Raw genomic sequence first — 23039 nt, forward strand, 5'->3', positions numbered from 1 at the left:
TATATAAGATTATTGTTTTATTATGTTACATTATTTTAGACAGAATTTTAACCTACATTTTCCAAAAATAAATATTAAATAAATAAACATTGTTTTAGATTATATTTTATATATTAATACTTTTTATTTTTATGTGATTTCTTAATTACACTTATTATATATTTAATTACATGTTATATAATATTATAATATATATTAAATATATATTTAATATATATATAAGTAAATTCTAACTTTCCAGCAATAAATATTAAATAAACATTGTTAATTAAATTAAATGTTAATTTATTAAATGTATTTTCATTTTATTTATTAATTTATTTATTTTTAATACAAAAAAGTATATGCAATATTTTATTGTGCATTTATTATATATTTAAATGTTTAAATATTATATATTTTATATATTAAATATATATATATATTAAATTCTAATTTTCCAGCAATAAATATTAAATAAACATTATTAATTAAATTTAATGTTCATTTATAAAAAAAGTTTATTTAATATTTTATTGTGCATTTATTATATATTTTAATATATATATTAAATTTGTGTGTGTGTGTGTGTGTGTGTGTGTGTGTGTGTGTATATATATATATATATATATATATATATATATATATAAAATTAAATTCAAAATTTCCAGCAGTAAATATTAAATAAACATTATTAATTACATGAAATGTTCATTTATTAATTAATTTATTTTTAATACAAAAAAAGTATATTTAAAATTTTATTGTGCATTTATTATATATTTAATATATATCTCAAAGGTTTTGGATCAGTAAGATTTTATACAAAAATACAGAAAATCTTATCAGAAAATATTATCAATGTTGGAAATTCCGGATTCTTTGATGAATAACAAGTTAAAAAGAACAGCATTTATTCAAGTCTTTACTATCACTTTTTATCAATTTAACACACAATTGCTGAATAAAACTATACTTTTTTTTCTAAGAGAGAAAGAAAGAAGATATGTACTGACCTCAAACTTTAAACAATGTGTTTGTTACGAAAGTTTTCTATTTTAAATAAATGCTGTTCTTTTTAACGTTTTATAAAATAAATCCGTATATTAGAATGATTTCTGAAGGATCATGTGACACATTGAAGACTGGAGTAATGATGCTGAAAATTCAGCTTTGCATCACAGAAATAAATTACATTTTAAAGTATATTAAAACAGAAAACCACTATATTAAATTGCATTAACATTTCACAATATTGCAGATTTTTTTCTGTATTTTTAGTCAAATAAACACAGCCTTGATGAGCAGAAAAGTCTCCTTTAAAAAGCATTATCTTAAGTTCTGAGAGATTCACAGATGCTCAGTTCAGCAGCATTGACAGGAAGAACGAGTGTGTCGTGTTGTAAACACAGGATGATGACTTTACTGTCTGTAAGCAGAAACACACTGATGTTAAACTCATAACCTCAGAAAACACACACACTCCTGCTAGTATGACAGCAAAATGACATAAACACACTTCAGTTCCTGCCAGAATGACAGCTGCTGAAAACATCTGCATCATTATGTCATCTACTGTTGAGAAAGAGTTTTATTTTTAGAGACTTTTTTATATGTAATTGTATAGTTTATAATATTTTAATAATATATTTGTAATAATTATTAATGATTAATTAAGACATTTTTGCTCAAACACATTTAATTATATTTAATTGTATAATGTAAAAGTGTAAAATTGCATTTAAATTACATTAGAACATTAGTTTTAATCAATTTCATACAAAACATAAAAAAGTAACAATTACAATAGTCACAGTTTAAAAGAGAAGAGGATTTTATTTTATTTTTAACATTTATATATTATGTATAAATATATATTGTACAAAATGTATATATAAGTTACAGCATATTTAATACACTAATAAATGTAATGTAAATAATTTACTTTGTTTGTTGTTTTAGATTTTTACATTACATTTTACATTTTTGCATTTTTTTAGATTTATGTTAATATTTTTTGCTTTTATTTTATATATTACATTTTTTATATATGATTTTTTAAATAAAAAATTGTAGTTTACACTAGAAATTTTTTTATACATGTAATTTATTTTGATTTATAATTTACATTTTCATTTTTAAAATATGTTTATGTTTTTAGATATTTTATATTATTTATATACATATTTTATGTATAGTTTTGTATTTTAGTTTTTATTGTACTTTTTTTACGTATCATTTTAAATGTAATATACGTTACAACAAAATGAATACACAAATGTTATTTAATTTTACAAAACATTTTTATACATGACAAATACTTTTGTTTTTAATTTATAGTTTGCATTTTCATTTTTTTATTATTTTAATGTTTTTATAAATGTTATATTATTTATATAAATATTTTATGTATGGTTTTGTATATTTTTATATTGTTGGTATATTTTTTACGCATTTTTTTAGATTGTTTGATTTGTTATTATTTGTAGCTTTTATGTTATATATAAATACTTTATATATATATATATATTTGTGTGTGTGTATATATATATATATATATATATATATATATATGATTTTAATTAAAATTTGTAGTTTACACAAAACATTTTTATACATGACAAATACTTTTGTTTTTAATTTATAGTTTGCATTTTAATATTTTAAATTATTTGTATGTTTTATTATATATTATAGTATTTATATAAATATTTTATATATTTTTTATATTACTTTTATGTTATATTTATGTTTACATTTTTTATGTATCATTTGAAATATACGTCACAACAAAAATAATACACAAATAAATGTTATATTTAATTTTACTTTGTTTATTGTTTAAGATTTTTACATTACATTTTACATTTTTACATTTTTTTAGATTGTTTGATTTGTTAATATTTTTAGCTTTTATTTTATATATTAATAATTTATATTATATATATATATATATATGGTTTTAATTAAAAATAATAATCATTTAAACATTTTTATACATAAATACTTTTGTTTTTAATTTATAGTTTGCATTTAATTTTTTTATGTTTTTATATATTTTATATTATTTCTATAAATATTGTATGTATAGTTTTGTGTATTATTTTTATATTGTTATATTTATATTTGCATTTTTTACATATCATTTTAAAGATAATATACATTACAACAAAATTAATACACAAATAAATGTTAAATTTAAATTTCCTTTATTGTTTTAGATTTTTACATACATTTTTTAGATAGTTTTATTTGTTAATATTTTTATATATTTATACTTTTTGTTTTTATTTGTGATTTTTTTTATTAAAATTTGTAGTTTACACTACAAAACATTTTTATACATGACAAATACTTCTGTTTTTAATTTATAGTTTGCATTTTAATATTTTAAATTATTTTTATGTTTTATTATATATTATAGTATTTATATAAATATTTTATATATTTTTTATATTACTTTTATGTTATATTTATGTTTACATTTTTTATGTATCATTTTAAATACACGTCACAACAAAATTAATACACAAATGTTATATTTAAGTTTCCTTTATTGTTTTAGATTTTTACATTAACAAAACATTTTTATACATGACAAATACTTTTGTTTTTAATTTATAGTTTGCATTTTCATTTTTAATTTATTTTTATGTTTTTATATATTTTATATTATGTATATAAATATTTTTTATATAGTTTTGTATTTTATTTTGCACTGTGTGGTTGCAATTACTCCAGTAATTTTTCCTTCATGTGAGTGTGATATAAACCCAAATAACATCAGATTTTCCAGTACCTTCTTTTCACGTCGTTTATTAATAAAATTAACCAGTTAATGGTCAAAACATTTTATTGCTCCAATCTTGCATAAAAGAAGCAAACAGTCATTGCCAAAAAATAAGCAATATTATATTACACCGATTAAAATATTTAATCACAATTATTCATTCCACACAATTGTTTTAAACAAATCTCTATAAAGAAACAAAATAACTTTTTAACGTCTTTCTAGTTGCAGACTGATTGTTTGAGTCAGTCATTGTGTTTGTGTGTCTGTGTATTGTTCATCAGGTTATCATTGTTAGGTGAACTAACTGCAGCTTCTCGTCCTGAAGATGACTTCCTGTAATGTGTGAAATGGAAGTGACACAAAGCACCTGACCATTAGCATACAGTCAGTGTGTGTTTGTGTGTGTGTCGGGTTCAGCTGTCGTTCGCAGGGCATTATGGGACGTGCTGACGTCATGGCATTCTGGGTCACAGCACACATGAAGGTGTGAAGTCTGGATACTTTAGTGAGAATGACTGTGCCTGTTCTCTCTCAGGTCCTGTGGTCTGTCTGTTATCTATACGTGAGCTATTTTTAGCTCTTAAGCAGAACAGGAAGTGCCTTATGGGAAATTAAAATGTGAAGTCATGTTTTCTGCTATTGTGTCGTGGGTTAATTTGACCTTCATTGAAAACACTGGATCAGTGTTTTATTTCTTCTTGAAATGTTGTGACTTTTGTGGTGTTTGATGTTATGATGTTTTGTCATATTTTGGTGAATCTGATGATGTTAATTTGAGCCCAAAACCTAAAAAAGGAGAGAAAAACTTTGATTTATGAAATTATGTATATTTTAGATTATATATATATATATATCTATTTTTTATTTATTTATCATTTTATATTAAATGTAGTTGACACTCTAGCAAGCAGTTTTATTTTTTTATATTTATATATTATTTTTATATTTAAATATTATTTATATATTTGTTTTTTTCATTAAAAAATATATATTGTGTTTAAATTTAGATTTTTATTTTAGATTTTGTATATATTAAATGTAGTTTGCACTACTACAAACTATTTTGTGCACAAGAAATACATTTATATTTAAAGTTATAGTTTATATTTTAATTACATTTCTTTTTTTAATTTGATTTATATATATGTATATATATTGTATATTGTCTATATTGGTGTTTATATATATATTAATATATATATATATATATATATATATAATTATTTTTTTACTTTTAAATGTTTTATTTTTTATTTGTATTTAATTATGTATAGATTTTATATTTTATTTTTAGTTTACACTACATAGTATAGCTATAATTTACAATACAAAATAATTTTATATATTTTCTTTATGTGTGTGTGTGTGTGTGTATACTTTTTATTTGTTATAATTATTTATAGATTTTATTTTTTATTAGTATTTACTAAACATAGTATAGCTATAGTTTACAATACAAAATAGTTTAATATATTTTAGAATTTTACAATTTTATATTTATATATATATTGTATATTATCTTTATATATATATATATATATATATAATATTTATTTCTTTTTTACTTTTATATTTTTTATAATTTTTAATTTGTTTTAATTATTTTTATTTTAATCTTATATTTGTATTAGTTTACACTACATAGTAGCAATAGATTATATATATGTATTATATAAAAAATAACGATATATTTATATATATTATAAATATATTCCATTTTTTATAGTTTTTTATTTGTTTTAATGATTCATAGATTTGATTTAGTACAGCTATAATTTACAATACAAAATTGTTTAATATGTTTTATATTTTTTTATATTATATATATATACACAGTACAAATAGATAATATTTATAATTAGTTGTACTCATTTGCACCTCAATGTACAACTTCTAATTACAAGTAGTCATGAAAAAAAAATCTAATAAATGTTATTATTTTATGTATGTATTGCTAGTTTTGAATATAAAAATATGTGGGTCAAATTGACTCATAACACATTAAATAACTGTTTTTATTTAGTGTCTGTGCCGCTAATTTTGCACATAAAATAGCTTTTTCCCCGATCTCAGTAGTTTCTGTAATTGTGACTCGTCATACTAGACTGGAAGAATGTGCCTAGCAACGCCCTAGCAACCACCTAGCAACCTCTTGGTAACCGTCGCATGTATAAATATGTATGCATCTGAGATGTGTAGGTTCTGCAGCTGCTCTCAGCAATTCTGCAGATTTTCGTGCCAAACCAGTGCAGTAAATCTCATAAACCTCTGTGTAATTGTATAATGATCTGTCTAATGGACTAAATGTGTGTCAGTGACCTCTGACGGAGGAGGTCAGACTTTTGCAGTCCGCTGTCGCCACGGTAACAGAGTAGCATTGGGACACAGTGACGTCACCGCTGGAAACAGGAAGAGGTTTGGCTGCAGTGTGGAGGCATCACTCAGATATAAATACTCACACAGCCCTGGATCAGATAGCAGCCCCATCACACCAACAGCACCTCACAGACATCATCATTTTATTTAATAATACTTCATTCAATACTTGGCTTGAAGCAACCCCAATAACGTCATATTTAGCCCCTGGAATGCAAATTTACCAGGGAAACCCTGAGAAAAATTGTATATTTTATACCCTGGAACGCAATTTTTAACCAGGGAACCTCCTCAAAATGCCGATTAAAATCCGATATTTTAAAAAACCAATAACAGATTATGGTGAAATGCTTAAATATTGGGAAAAATATCGGTAAACCGATATATCAGTCGATCTCTAAAAATATACATAGTCATTTGTCAATAATTTTAAAATGGTTTGTTAACAGGCAGCTTTGAGCGTAATGTCTGTAAGCCCCTCCCTTCCATAAGCCTACTCTGCTCTGATTGGTCAGCTGGCCAAACCTGTTGTGATTGGCACAGAGAGGTGAACTAGTCTGCGGTTTGAAGCGACCCCAATAACGTCATATTTAGCCCCTGGAATGCGAATTTACCAGGGAAACCCTGACAAAAATTGTATATTTTACACCCTGGAACACAATTTTTAACCAGGGAACCTCCTCAAAATGCGATGTTGTTAGTAGTGATTGACCGATATTGATTTTTTTTTTTAGAGCCGATACCGATTACTTGCATTTTTAAGTGCCTGATGATAACCGATATGCAGAACCAATGTTTATTTACTGTTATAAAGAACTGTCATAAAATACTGTTAAAAATAAATAAAGAACTAAAGAGTCATATCAACTTCATTTTAAACTACAGTTTTAGTAGGTTTACAAGCTGTTTAATATAAAAAGTGTAGAATAATTCACTGGATAATATTAATTCACTAAATTATATTCTCTGGCGTATAGAAATATACCAAACAAAACTGCCCGCAATTCTTTTTCCGTGAATCCGATATTTTAAAAAAACAATAACAGATTATGGTAAAATTCTTAAATATTGGGAAAAATATCGGTAAACCGATATATCAGTCGATCTCTAAAAATATAATTTGCATGTTTAAGTGCCTGATAACCGATATGCAGAACCAATGTTTATTTACTGTTATAAAGAACTGTCATAAAATACTGTTAAAAATAAATAAAGAACTAATAAGTCATATCAACTTCATTTTAAACTACAGTTTTAGTTGGTTTACAAGCTGTTTAATATAAAAAGTGAAGAATAACTCACTGGATAATATTAATTCACTAAATTATATTCTCTGGCGTATAGAAATATACCAAACAAAACTGCCCGCAATTCTCAGTTTTTCCGTGAATCCGATATTTTAAAAAACCAATAACAGATTATGGTAAAATGCTTAAATATTGGGAAAAATATCGGTAAACCGATATATCAGTCGATCTCTAAAAATATACATAGTCATTTGTCAATAATTTTAAAATGGTTTGTTAACAGGCAGCTTTGAGCGTAATGTCTGTAAGCCCCTCCCTTCCATAAGCCTACTCTGCTCTGATTGGTCAGCTGGCCAAACCTGTTGTGATTGGCACAGAGAGGTGAACTAGTCTGCGGTTTGAAGCGACCCCAATAACGTCATATTTAGCCCCTGGGATGCGAATTTACCAGGGAAACCCTGACAAAAATTGTATACTTTACACCCTACACCCTGGAACACAATTTTTAACCAGGGAACCTCCTCAAAATGCGATGCAATTTTAAGCAGCAATTTTACTCTTTTAATGCTGACAATGTTATTAGCTTGGTATGTGGTAGGAACAAAGTTTGCACACTAGGTGTTCCAAACTCTCCTGTTATTTTATTTTAGTACATTTTATTTTAATATGAAAAGGACCGTTATATTTCAAACATTATTTCCGTTTTTTTTTTTTTTTTTTTTTTGACGCGGAGTGAAGGCGGAGCGGTGTTTCTGATATCAGTGAGCGAGGAGTGGAGCGGGAAATTGTGAAGCCGGATCGGAGCTGGAGCAGAGCGATTATTAAATGCACAGAGCGCGGAGGGGAAATTGTTGCCGCTCCACTCCGCTCACATACTCGGACCGGTACCGATTGATTGCATGTTTATTTACCCGATAACCGATATGCAGAACCGATATTTATTTACTGTTATAAAGTAAATAAATGACTGAGTGATATAGGCATGCATTTATTCAAAATATAAATATTTTCTAACAATATAAATCTTTAATATCACTTTTTTTCAATTTAACACATGAATAAAAGTCATAATTCATTTCAAAAAAGAAAAGAAAGAATAAAAATGTACTGACCCCAAACTTTTGAACACTAGTGTATATTGTTAGAAAACCTTTCTATTAAAAAAAAAAAAACTTTTAACCTTTTATTGATCAAAAAAGCTTCAGAGGTTCCAAAAAAAGAAATATTAAGCAGCACAACTGTTTTTATCATTGACAATAAATCAGCATATTAGAATGATTTCTGAAGGATCATGTGACACTAAAGACTGGAGTGAAAATGCTGAAAATGTAGCTTTGTGTCACAGGAATAAATGACACTTAAAATATATTCACACAGAAAACAGCTACTTTAAATTGAAATAATATTTCACAACATTACATTTTTTTTAGTATTTTTGATCAAACAAATGCAGCCTTGATGAAAAATCTTACTTTGTAGCGTATACTCTTTGATATGTTTAATTTTAGCGTTGAATGATGCCTGCGGTCCGAACATTGAGTTTGATCATGTCGTTGTAAGGTTAGTGTTTGTCTGCAACCCACATCAGCCGAAAGCGGCTCTTTTCAAGTGAATTTATGCTTGTGTTTGTGAACGCTGGCTTTGGACGGAGCTGCAGAAACGCGCGTAACATCTCATTCCCAGACACGTTTAACTGCAGCCGTCAGACGCCGCGTGTGCTGGCTCACATTCAGCTGCTTATTTTGGGTTTTTCTGCGCTCAACTTATTATTTCCCTGTTGTGGTTTTGGCCCTTTGACTTCATAAACATATGAGCCGCATTTCCCCCATCAAATGGCTGCATCTGTTTTTCTTCACGCTCTGGAGTTTTTAGAGTATAAACATTTGTAAGTTTCGAAGGAGAGCTCAGGTGTTTATTCCTTGTGAAGTTTTTACTCAATTGCTTTTCAGCTGATAACACACACACTCATGTACAGTGCCTTGCAAAAGTATTCGTACCCCTTCATGTTTTTCACATTTAGTTTTGTTGCAGCATTATGTTAAACTGCTTCAAAATGAGTTTTTCCCCCTCATCAATTTACACTCCGTACACCATAATAATGACAAAGCAAAAACCAGATTTGCAAATTTTACAAATGTATTAAAAATAAAACACTGAAATAAGTAGATTGCATAAGTATTCATACCCTTAACACCTTTACAGCCTCAAGTCTTTTTGGGTCTGATGTGACCATCTTTGCACATCTGCATTTGGCAATTATCAGCCATTCTTTGCCTCACCTTTTCACCTCTCCATCTCTGTCAGCTTGGACATTTTCTAGAGTCCTAGTTGTTCCAATCGTCTTCCATTATGGAGAATGCTTCTGTCAACCTTCAATGCAGCAGATTTGTTTCTGAACTCTTCCCTAGATCATTGTCTTAACGCAAGTCTGTCACTGAGCTCTACAGGCAGTTATCTTGGTTTTTGCTCTGATCTGCATTTTCAGCTGTTAGAGCTTTTCTGAGAGGTGTGTGTCTTTCTAAATCAGACTCATTCAAATGAATTTGCCACAGTTTAACTCCACTCCAAGTGTAGGAACATCTAGAAGCAATATGAATGCTCCTGAGATAAATTTCGGGTGTCCCAGAAACTTATGCAACAGGATCTTTTCAGTTTTTTATTTCTAATAAATTTGCACAAATGTTAAAAACCTATTTTTTGCTTTGCCATTATGGAGTAGGGAGTGTAGATTGATGTGGGGGAAAAAAGTAATTTAAAGTAGTTTAACATAAGGCAGCAGCATAACAAAATGTGAAAAAAATTGAAGGGGTATGAATAATTTCGCATTGCACTGTACAGAGTGTTTCTGGACTCTGTATGCACTCATGAACTGTATGAGTTTGTCCTGTATTTTTAGCCTGTGTTTGGTCTCGCGTCAGCGGCTCCTCTGGCTTCGTTCTGTAATTTTAGATTCTTTTTTGGTTCTGGAGCGTTTCATGGCGAGCAGCGTGAGTAAGCAGAGCCCGGTGGAGCCAGCGCAAGTTCAGGCTCAGACCGACTCACTGACAGGAACACATGATGGAAACACACAGTACAGTAATGATATCAGACGCTAACAACAGGAGACTTCCTTAATATACTGTAGTATTCACAAGCATTTACATGGAGACTCTTTTCTTTCCAGCCCTTAGGGCTGTCGCGATTCTAACCAACTATTCGATTTTTTAAAGTCCATGATTTAATTTTGCCCATTTCGAGTAGGCAAAATACCGGAAGTGGCACATTTCATATACAAATATCTATGAAATCCATGTTTTCCAAGGCTGCATTATATATTAAACCCATTAAGAAATCATAGTTAAACATAATTGTGAATTCACAAATGCTACGACTCAGTTAAATAAATAACTTTGACTTTTTATCTTGTATTTAGAACTTAAGTCATTTTTTTTTACTTTTTTAATCAATTTCTTTTTATCTAATAATTTCGACTTTTTTTATCTTCTATTCATGACTTAAGTAATCATTTTGACTTTTTAAGTCATAATTTTGACTTTTTATCTTGTATTTAGGACTTAAGTCATTTTTTTAAACTTTTGAAGTCATAATTTGACGTCATAATTTAATGACTTAAGTAATCATTTTTACTTTTTAAGTCATGATTTCAACTTTTTTATCTCCAAATCATGACTTAAGTAATTCTTTTGACTTTTTAAGTCATAATGTCGATGTTTTTATTTCCTAATTATGATTTAAGTAATCATTTTGACTTTTTATCTCATTTTTAGGACTTAAGTCTTTATTTTTTTAATTTTTAAGTCATAATTTCGATTTTTTTTTTTAAATCTTCTAATAATGACTTAAGTAATCATTTTGACTTTTTAAGTCATGATTTCAACTTTTTTATCTCCAAATCATGACTTAAGTAATTATTTTGACTTTTTAAGTCATAATTTTGATGTTTTTATTTCCTAATTATGACTTAAGTAATTATTTTGACTTTTTAAGTCATAATTTTGATGTTTTTATTTCCTAATTATGACTTAAGTAATTATTTTGACTTTTTAAGTCATAATTTTGATGTTTTTATTTCCTAATTATGACTCAAGTAATCATGTTGACTTTTTAAGTCATAATTTTGACTTTTTATCTTGTATTTAGGACTTAAGTAATTTTTTTAAAACTTTTTAAGTCATAATTTGACGTCATAATTTAATGACTTAAGTAATCATTTTGACTTTTTAAGTCATGATTTCAACTTTTTTATCTCCAAATCATGACTTAAGTAATTATTTTGACTTTTTAAGTCATAATTTTGATGTTTTTATTTCCTAATTATGACTTAAGTAATCATTTTGACTTTTTATCTCATATTTAGGACTTAAGTCATTTTTTTTTTTACTTTTTAAGTCATAATTTAGATTTTTTTTTTAATCTCCTAATTACGACTAAAGTAATCTTTTTGACTTTTTATCTCCTAATTTTGACTTTTTAAATAATAATTTCCATTTTTTATCTCCTAATTATGACTTAAGTCATAATTTTCACTTTTTATCTCATAATTTTGATTTAGGAGATAAAAAAATAAATTATGACTTAAGTCGAAATTATTAGATAAAGTCAAAATTCTGATTTAAGTCAATTATGAGATAAAAAATTGAAATGATGACTTAAAAAGTCGAAATTATAAGATAAAACGTCACAATTTTGACGTCATAAATACTTACTTAAATCATAAATACGAGATTAAAAAGTCTAAATAAAAATTTTTGACTTTTTGTCTCATAATTTCGACTTTTTAAGTCATAATTTAGATTTTTTTTATCTCCTAATTGTGACTTAAGTCATAATTTGTATTTTTTTTATCTAAAAATTTAGATTTTTTTAGCTCCTAATTATGACTTAAGTAATAATTTTGACTTTTTATCTCATAATTTCAACTTTTTAAGTCATAATTTTAATTTTTCTTTCTCATAATTAGGACTTAAGTCATAATTTCGACTTTTTGAGTCATAATTTAGATTTTTTAAATCTTGTAATTATGACTTAAGTAATTATTTTGACTTTTTATCTCATAATTTCAACTTTTTAAGTCATAATTTAGTTTTTTTCTTGTATTTTTGACTTAAGTAAGCCATAATTTTGACTTTTTATCTCATAATTTCGAACTGTTTTGTCCAATAAATCCATATGATTTCTTGCTTTTGATTCTTTATTTAAACTAATTATTATTGCCTCATTGCTATTATATATGTATTTTAAGTCATTTTAAAGGCTATTGTTCACTTAACATCTATTTTTATTACCACAAAAAAAAAAAAAAAAAAAAAATATATATATATATATATATATATATAATTATAGGGCTCTATGAAATCCATTTTATTTCCAAATTCAGCTATTTCCATTTTAATTTTTTTGTACTGTAATTTTTTTTTTTTTTTTTTTTAATCAAAAAAGCCTGTCTAGTTAATTTAGTTACAGTTTTACAGTTTTATTTTTACCAAACTCTTTTACATTGCTTTTCTGGATACCATTTTATTGGTTCTATAAAATTGTAGTAATCAAAAGCGTCTCCAATTAAATGATTTTATTAAACATAAAATGTTCTTGAGTAAAACTGTAGATTTTTTGTGGGAAATAAGTTGTATTTACCAGGCACTAAGCAAAAGAGCAGCGTATCAGCATTGCTGTGATGAACATGAGACTGCATGACGCGGGCCGTTAGTCGTGACACTTCTGACTCCGTCTGACGGACAGCAGCTGCTGGAGAGGTCAGAGGTCAGCGAGTCCATAGACCTCAGGTTACTGCAGACCATCTCAGTCTGTAATCAGAGATACTGTACTTTCTTATTGTGCAGCACCTTGAGAGACGTTTGCAATGTTCTTTATAAATTATGATAATATAATTCATAACAATAACAACAGATACGCTAATTTGTATTTTATTATTTTTATGGTTAGGTTTAATTTTAATAAAGTTAATAGAAAAAAAAGTATTCATTTATTATTTAGTAATATTAATAATTTCTTCTTTTTACTTCTTTTTTATTTATAAATTACCAAATGCTTTAAGATTTGCTACTCAAAGTGCTTTATAAATGCAAATAATTATATTATAGAATAATAATAACAATAATAGTTTGTTTTAATTTATAAAGCTCTTTAAGATGTGCAGTGATTAGTGCTTCATGAATTAAAATGATAATGATTGTTATTATTATGTATATTTTTATTATTATTAAAGTTTTTGTTACAAATAAATACATTTTATCTACAGTTTTTATTTTATTGTTCTTACTATTTGATAATATCAGTTTTTTGTTTTTATTTATTTATTTATTAAGTTTATTTACGATTTGTGTTAAGTGCTTTATGAATTTAAACATTTTATTATTATTTTAGTTTGTAAAACACTTTATAATTTGAAATAATATTTTATTAATTTAATTAGTCAATTGTTGTTATGTATTTTTTATTATTATTATTGGTTGTAAAGAAATAAACATTATTTAAAGTTTTAATTTTATTGGTTTTACTATTCTCTAATATTAACTTGATGTTTTTATTTATTTATTTATTCAGTTTATAAAGCACTTAAAGATTTTTGTTAAGTGCTTTATGAATTGAAATATTTTTATTGTTTTTAATGAACTAAACTAATAAAGTTTTTATTTTTAATTAAATTTTAGTTTATAAAATACTTTAAGATTAGTGTTAAGCACTTTGTAATTTGAAATGATATTTTATTAATTTAATTAGTTAATGATTGTTATTATTATGTATGTTTTGTTGTAAATAAATAAACTTTATTGAAAGTTTTTATTTGATTGTTTTTACTATTCCATAATATTAATTTGTTATTTTTATTTATTTATTTATTTATTTAAGCACTTTATAATTTGAAATATTATTTTATTATTATTATTATTAATAAAGTAAAATGTAACAAAGTTTTCATTTTACTATTTCAGTTTATAAAGCACTTTAAGATTTCCTGTAAGCACTTTATAATTTGAAATAATATTTTATTATTTTTATTACTAAATTAAAATTCAATAAAGTTTTCATTTGACTGTTTCAGTTTATAAAGCACTTCAAGATTTGCTGTAAGCACTTTATACATTTAAATCATTTCTATTTTGTCTTATTTCTTACTATTTATAAAGTGCTTCAGATTTGCGACGATAAGCACTTTATATATTGAAATAATGATTTATTATTTTATTGTTATTAATGCGTTTTATTTTATCATTTCAGAAATAAATGCTTTAAGATATGCACTCAAAATAATAATAAAAAATTATTATGCTTTTTATTAATGAAGTAAAAACAATACCCTTTTTATAATTTAAAGATATTTATAAAAGTTCATAGATTATTATTATTATTATTATTATTATTATTATTATTATTATTATTATTATTATTATTATGATGGTTGTGCTTCAGTTTGTGCTCGTGTTCCTCCTTCAGGTGAAAATCTGGGATTTTTTTTTTTCACTTGTTTTAACATCAAAACCTGTTAATGTTAAAAATCGAATCAAAGACTATCTTTTGTTTGTCTCATAATTGTGCACATGAGTGTTTTCAAGGCTGTGTGTTTGAATGAAGGTATCTGTGTTTGTGTCCAGATTACGCTGCTGAGATTAACCAATCGGGTCACACTTAATCTGATTAAGATCTGGCCGGAGAACCTTCTGGATTACACCACTACAAACACACACACATGTATATATACTCATATACACACACACACACACACACACACACACACACACACACACACACATGAAGCATAAAGACTCAGGGTTTGACAGTACAGCTGTCCTGCAGACAATAGCGCAGGTCAGTCAGAGACAGCAGGGCTTCAATTATAGACAGGGATATGATCTGCATGAAAACTGAGATTTGAATGACTCGCAGCAGGAAGTGGATCTGTTAGAGACAGGAAACACAATGTCAATCTACAGCTGACTGCACTCAGGTCAGTGAGGGGTCAAATGTTTTTATGGCTCGGTGACGTGAACGACAGCTGTTTGTGTTCAGAGCGTCCACCACAGACATACTGTACAATGTCTCACTCTGAAAACTCTTTTTTTTTCTTTTCTTTTTTTAAATCTTTTTTATATACTATTAATATATAAATACACTAATACTGTACTATGACTAATTATACAAATAAAAATGAATATTTAAAAAATGTACTGTACTATTAAAATTTTGAATAAGCTTTGTTTTCAGTTTTTTGTGTGCTTTACTCATTTTTATATATTATATATTTATTTTTAAATATCTATATAATTTCTATATATTTTTTTTATTTCAGTGTTAGTTATTTTATAACACACTTCTAACTTATACCTCTATCCTGCACTTGCTGCTTATTGCACTCCTGGTTAAACCTAAACTGCATTTCGTTGCCTTGTACTTGTACATGTGTAATGGAAATAAAGTTGAATCTAATCTAATCTTTAGTACATCAAGTTAAACTACATGAAAAATAGTGTTTATCATTTATATACAACTAATATATAAATACACTAAAACTGTAACATTCGAAATGCAAAATGTAACATTCTAAAATGGCCAAATATACGATTCTAAAATTTTGAAATGTTATACTGAAAATGGCCAAATGTAACATTCTGAAATTACAAAATGTAATACTGAAATGGCCAATTGTAACATTCTATACAAATAAAAACATAATATGTATTATTATTAATTTATTCTATACTATTAATATTTTGAATTAGATTTGTTTTCAGTTGTCATTTTTAAGTTTTAGTCATTTGTTTATTGTTCTTTAAAAATCTATATAATATCTATATTTTTTATTTCAGTGTTATTTATTTTACTTTAGTACATCAAGTTTAACTACATGAAAAATAGTTTTTGTTTTTATATACTACTAATATATAAATACGCTAATACTGTAACATTCTAAAATGCCAAACTGTAACATTTTAAATTGGCCAAATGTAACATTCTAAATGCAAAATGTAACATTCTAAAATGCTAATTGTAACATTCTAAATGCAAAATGTAACGTTCTAAAATGCTAATTGTAACATTCTAAATGCAAAATGTAACATTCTAAAATGCCAGATTGTAATGTTCTAAAATGGTAAAATTTTACGTTCTAAAATAGACAAATATAAGATTCTAAAATTGTGAAATGTAATGCTGAAAAATGGCCAATTGTTACTTTCTAACTAATTATACAAATAAAAATGAATATGTAATATACTATTAATATCTTGAATATTTCTTCTATTTTTATGTATTATTTATTTGTTAAATATACTGTATCTATATCATTTCTATTTTTTATTTCAGTTTTAGTACACCGAGTTTATCTTTTATATCCTACTAATGTATAAATACACTAATACTGTACTAATTATACGATTAAATAAATGATTATGTAAAATATACTATGCTATTAATATTTTGAATTAGCATTATGCTTTCAGTTTTCATTTTTATTTAAGTTTTAGTCATTTTTGGTTGTATGCTTTTGTCCTTTTTATTTGCTATTTGGCCTTTTCAACTTTTTCATATTTTATTATATTTCAGAATTAATCAAATTAATACAAATCATTTTTTTGTTTGTTTTAGTTGAGAAACTGCAGTATGTCTCTCTGCCTCCTCTTCATATCAGAGAGATGATATTGTGTTTGTGTTGAATTGTATTTGACCCAGACTGGTGTGTGTTATTGATGAGAACAGTGATTTATCTGTGATGTTACTGGAGCGTGATGTTCTCGCCCACGGGAAGGTGAACCTGGTCTAGATCAGAATAAACCAGTTTGTGAACTCAAACTCCCATCAGTTTGCTTTTTCTTCTCTCTCCTCCTCTATTTCTCCTGTTGGATGCTGTAGTGTTTTATTCTCTTTTAATGCTCTGAATAGATGCTCTGAAGAGATTCACGGTCTGTAAATGTTTCGTTTTCACAGTTTGAGTGACTTTAATTATCATCTCTCAGTCACTCATGCTCATTCTCTCTTATGTGTGTGTCTCGATGTCTCTCGCCCAGCGTTGTGAATAAAGATCAGTCGTGTTTTCGAATGATGATGGTGACTGATGTTGATTAAGAGGGGTTTGTTCTCCTGGCGTCTCCATCAGAACATTCCAGCAGTTCCTGTGTGTTTCCATGACAAACACAGCCTTAAACACAGCGCTAAATAACCCCCTCTCCCTCTCTCTCTTTCTTTCTATGTCTACTGTATGTCTCTCTCTCTCTCTATCTCTAGAGAAGCTGTATAACTCCAATGGCCGTGACCTGAGGAGGGCGCTGTTTTCCCTCAAGCAGATATTCCAGGTATAAAACCACACTTTTATAAGTGTTTTTTTTATATCACTGAGATACTATTTTTTTATTTTTTTATTATTATTTGTTGAGGTTTTGTTTTCATTTAACTTAGTTTATTAATTTGTACGAGGTTTAGTGCCACATTAAAAAAAATCTAAGATTACGAGATTAAAGCTGTAATATTTAGAGAATAACGTGAAAATACTACAAGAATAAAGTCAAAATATTACGAGTATAAAGTGTAAATGTTTTTAGAATAAAGTCGAAATACTACAAGAATAAGGTCGAGAATAAAGTCGAAATATTTCAACTTTCAACTTAATTTTGATTTTATTCTTATATTTCAACTTTATTCTCGTAATAGTTTTAATTTATTCTCATAATATTTCAGTTTTATACTCAAGATATTTTGACTTTTTCTCCAAATATTTGGACTTTTTTCTTGTAATATTTCAACTTTATTCTCGTTGTTTTTCGACTTTATTATTGTAATATTTCGACTTTATTCTCATATATTTACACTTTATTCTCAATATATTTTGAAGTTATTCTCAAAATATTTTGACGTTATTCTCAAAATATTTCAAATCTATTCTCAAAATATTATAATATAATAATATAATAATATAATATTTTGACTTTATTCCCATAATATTTTGAATTTACTCTCAAAATATTTAGAATTTATTCTCAAAATATTTATACTTTATTCTCAAAATATTTAGAATTTATTCTTGTAATGTTTTGACTTTGTTCTTGTAATATTTTGAATTTATTCGCAAAGTATTTAGAATTTATTTTTTAATATTTTAACTTTATTCATGTAATTTCAACTTTATTCTCAAAGTATTTAGAATTTATTCTAAAAAATATTTTGACTTTATTCTTGTAATATTTTGACTTTATTCTCGTAATATTTTGACTTTATTCTCAAAATATTTTGACTTTATTCTCATAATATTTTGACTTTATTCTCAAAATATTTTGACTTTATTCTTGTAATATTTTGACTTTATTCTCAAAATATTTAGAATTTATTCTCAAAATATTTTGACTTTATTCTCGCAATATTTCGACTTTATTCTCAAAATAATTAAATTTTATTCCCTTAACATTTTAAAGTTATTCTCGTAATATTTTGAATTTATTCTCGAAATATATAGACTTTATTCTTGTAATATTTTGACTTTATTCTCGTAATATTAAGAATTTATTCTCAAAACATTTAGACTTTATTCTTGTAATATTTTGACTTCATTCTCGTAATATTTCGACTTTATTCTCAAAATAATTAAATTTTATTCCCTTAATATTTTAAAGTTATTCTCGTAATATTTTGAATTTATTCTCGAAATATATAGACTTTATTCTTGTAATATTTTGACTTTATTCTCGTAATATTAAGAATTTATTCTCAAAATATTTTGACTTTATTCTCGTAATATTTCGACTTTGTTCTCAAAAGAATTCGATTTTATTCCCTTAATATTTTAAAGTTATTCTCGTAATATTTTGACATTATTCTCTAAATATTTTGCATTTATTCTCAAAATATTACTTTATTGGTAACACTTTACAATAAGGTTCATTACTTAAACATTAGTTAATGTACTAACTAACATGAACTAACCATGAGCAATACATTAGTTACTGTATTTACTAATCTTCATTAACATTAGTTAACGGAAATACTGTTGTTCATTGTTTGTACATGTTAGTTCACACTGCATTAACTAATGTTAACAAGATTTTATTAATGCATTAGTAAATGTTGAAATTAACATTAACAAAGATTAATAAATGCTGTGTAAGTGCAGTTCATTATTAGTTCATGTTAACTAATGTGGTTAACTAATGTTAACTAATGAACCTTATTGTAAAGTGTTACCACTTTATTCAACTTCATTCTCGTAGTATTTCGACTTTAAAGTAATTTTAAATTTTAAAGTAATTTTAGTACATCAGATTAAATTAAATGAAACTAATGGAAAGTAATTGGCAACTAATGGAAATAAAAAGTTTTTTCAAGCATCAGAACTTTTTCATTGTTGTTTTCATTGCTTCACTGTCTAAACAAGAACAAACCATTAACTTTATATGTTTTTATGTGAAACGCATTATAATGACTACTAGTAATACATATCTTAAATCCTTAAAACTATTTCAGTTTCTGTTTTATTTTTTTCTTGCATTTTTTTTGTCATTTTTATTTATTTATTTTTTTAAATTTGTATGTTCTTTAATTTTCATTCCAGTTTTTGTTGTATTTTTGTCAAATATTTTTATATTTATATTTAATTTAAATTTTTTATTTTTTTTTGTAAACTATTAACTATAAGCTTTTCTATTTCAATCCAAACCGTACACATACGTATTTTTTCTAAACCAGTGACAGTGATGTGTTTGAGTCAGGATTAGCTGATAACATTTAAAAAATAATCATAATGTTAACCAAAAATATCAATAACATGTGTGCGTTGTGTATTTTGTGTGTGTGCAGGACGATAAGGATCTGGTTCATGAGTTCGTCATGGCTGAAGGTCTGACGTGTTTGATCAAGGTTGGCGCTGAAGCGGATCAGAACTACCAGAACTACATCCTCAGAGGTTCGTTTGCTTCATTTGGATCCTCAGACCTCTGAAAAATGTCCAGAAACCATTGAAATATTTCATGTATTATAGATGATGAGTTTCTCCATATGAAGGAGAACAGCGCCACCTTTTGGTTTCAATTGTCATTACTATAGAAAACCATGCTGTTTTTAATACTCCTCATTGTAATGGACTGTCTTAAATATTGTTTGATAAATGTTTCTTTATAATACCCTGTAATGGTGCTTCTGTAACAGTTTTAATCATCAGCGCAGAGAAAAGATGACAGCAGCTTATTCTTCATTTGAACAGAACTCTAGAATAGAACTTACATTAAATTAAATTATAAATGATAGAAATAATTGTTTAGTATAATATAATACAATAAAAATAATTTCAATACAAATAAAAAAATATGTATCTTTTTTGTAGTGCAGTGTTGGGGATTTTGGAGAAAACTGTTAATTGTATTTTTAAATAACGTTAAAATGCAGTAATTGCTTTTTAATTATTTTAATTGATATTATTGTGTCATAAAAATATTTAAATAATAAAAAATATTTCATTCATTTTAATTTGTATTAATAAATTATAATTACATTATTTGTATTGAATTAAATTATAATGAATACTATAATTAATATTATTAATGATTATTAAAAATAACAAATTTATAATTAATTTACTATAATTACATTATTTTATTTAAATTAGATTATTTTATATAATATAATACTATATACATAATGTCAATGCAAATAAAAAATAAATAATTTATCTTTTTTTGTAGTGCAGTAATGGGGATTTTTGGGGAAAATCTTTAATTGTCTTTGAAATTATGTCACAATGCAGCAGTTCCTTCTTATTTCTTTTAATTTATATTATGATGTTATGTAAAAATTATTATTTTAATTTAAATCATAAATAATAATACAAATATTAATAATAATTATTATGTATTTTATTTTAATTTAATTTATATTAATCAATCATAATTGCATTATTTAAAATTATAATAATTATTATAATAGTTATTATTATTATTATAGTATATTAATTGTAATAAATTTAATTAATAATATATATCTATATAATAGAAGACATCAGCGCTGAGAAAAGTAACGTGTGTCAGATGACAGTGACTTATTTATCATTAAAATAAAACTCTAGAATAGAACTTACATTAAATTAAATTATAAATAATTTTATTTATTTTATTAGTTTAGTTTAATATAATACAATATAAAAACAGTGCAGTAATGGGGATTTTGGGCATTATTATTAATGTATTTAATTTATTGAAATTAAATTAAATTACATTAATAATATTGTATTTAATTTATTATTTTTTTAAATAAATTAAAATAAATTTAATACATTATTATTAATGTATTTAATTAATTTAATTAAAATAAACAAAATTAAATGCATTAACAATAATGTATTTAATTTATTTTAATTTATATTAATAAATTATAATTACATTATTTTAATTGAATTAAGTTGTAATTAATACTATAATATTATTAATAATTTAAAAAAATAACAAATTTATAATTAATGTACTATAATTATGTTTAATGAAAATGTTTAATTGTCACAAAACAATTTTATATTTAATAAACCAAAATATTATTTTAATCTTAGATAATAATAAAAATATTAAGAATTAATAATGTCACAATGCAGTAGTTCCTTTTTATTTCTTTTCATTTATTTCATGATGTTATGTAAAAAAAATCATAGATAATAAAATATTAATAATAATTATTATGTATTTTATTTGTTTTAATTTATATTAATATATAATAATTCTATTATTTGAAATTGTAGTTATAATAATAACTATAATAAATATAATTATATATATATATATATATATATATATATATATATATAATAGAAGACATCAGCGCTGAGAAAAGTAACTTGTGTTAGATGACAGCAGCTTGTTCTTCATTAGAACAGAACTCTAAATATTATAATTAGCTCAGTTTTATCTGACCAATCAGAGACAGCTTCCAGGCTGCTAACTCCGCCCATTTTCAGAATCATCAGTTTTATGCTAATGAGCGTTCAGTGAGTTGTGTCTGTGTGCAGCTCTGGGTCAGATCATGCTGTATGTGGACGGGATGAACGGGGTCATAGGTCACAGCGAGACCATCCAGTGGCTCTACCTGCTCATCGGATCAAAGGTGACACGCTAGTTTGGTTATATGGAGATCAGTCTGTATGCTGAGTGAGATCTGATCTGGCTGTGTGTGTGTTTAGTTTCGTCTGGTGGTCAAGACGTCTCTGAAGCTGCTGCTGGTGTTTGTTGAGTATTCAGAGTCCAACGCAGCGCTGCTCATCCAGGCCATCCACACTGTGGACACTAAGAGGGGTATAAATACACACAAACACTAGCATAATACTTATACTTTTCTGAATTGTGCACCATGCACTACCAGTCAAAAGTTTTTGAACAGTACGATTTTTAATGATTTTAAAGAAGACTTTTCTGCTCACCAAATCTGCATTTATTTGATTCAAAGTACAGAAAACGCAGCAATATTGTGAAATATTTTTACTATTTAAAATAACAGTTTTCTATTTGAATAGATTTTAAAATGTATTTTATTTCTGTGATCAAAGCTAAATATTCAGCATCATATTTTTCAAAAATTATTCTAAAATACTGATTTGCTGTTCAATAAATATTTATTATTATTTTTATCAATATTTGAAACAGTTGAGTACATTTTTTCAGGATTAT

General features: G+C 25.5%; 1 protein-coding gene across 1 annotated transcript in view; it reads left to right on the top strand.

The window, feature by feature from the left end:
• The window catches only part of fhod3a (formin homology 2 domain containing 3a), a 102626-nt gene that overhangs the window by 33457 nt on the left and 46130 nt on the right, over positions 1-23039 (top strand). The window contains exons 4-7 of the mRNA XM_073822514.1: positions 17635-17702; positions 20194-20299; positions 22385-22479; positions 22556-22667. Of these exons, the coding sequence (XP_073678615.1) occupies positions 17635-17702; positions 20194-20299; positions 22385-22479; positions 22556-22667 (381 nt within the window). The remainder of the gene's footprint in view (positions 1-17634; positions 17703-20193; positions 20300-22384; positions 22480-22555; positions 22668-23039) is intronic.

The sequence above is a fragment of the Garra rufa genome, chromosome 17, assembly GCF_049309525.1.
Source record: "Garra rufa chromosome 17, GarRuf1.0, whole genome shotgun sequence".
Taxonomy (NCBI): domain Eukaryota; kingdom Metazoa; phylum Chordata; class Actinopteri; order Cypriniformes; family Cyprinidae; genus Garra; species Garra rufa.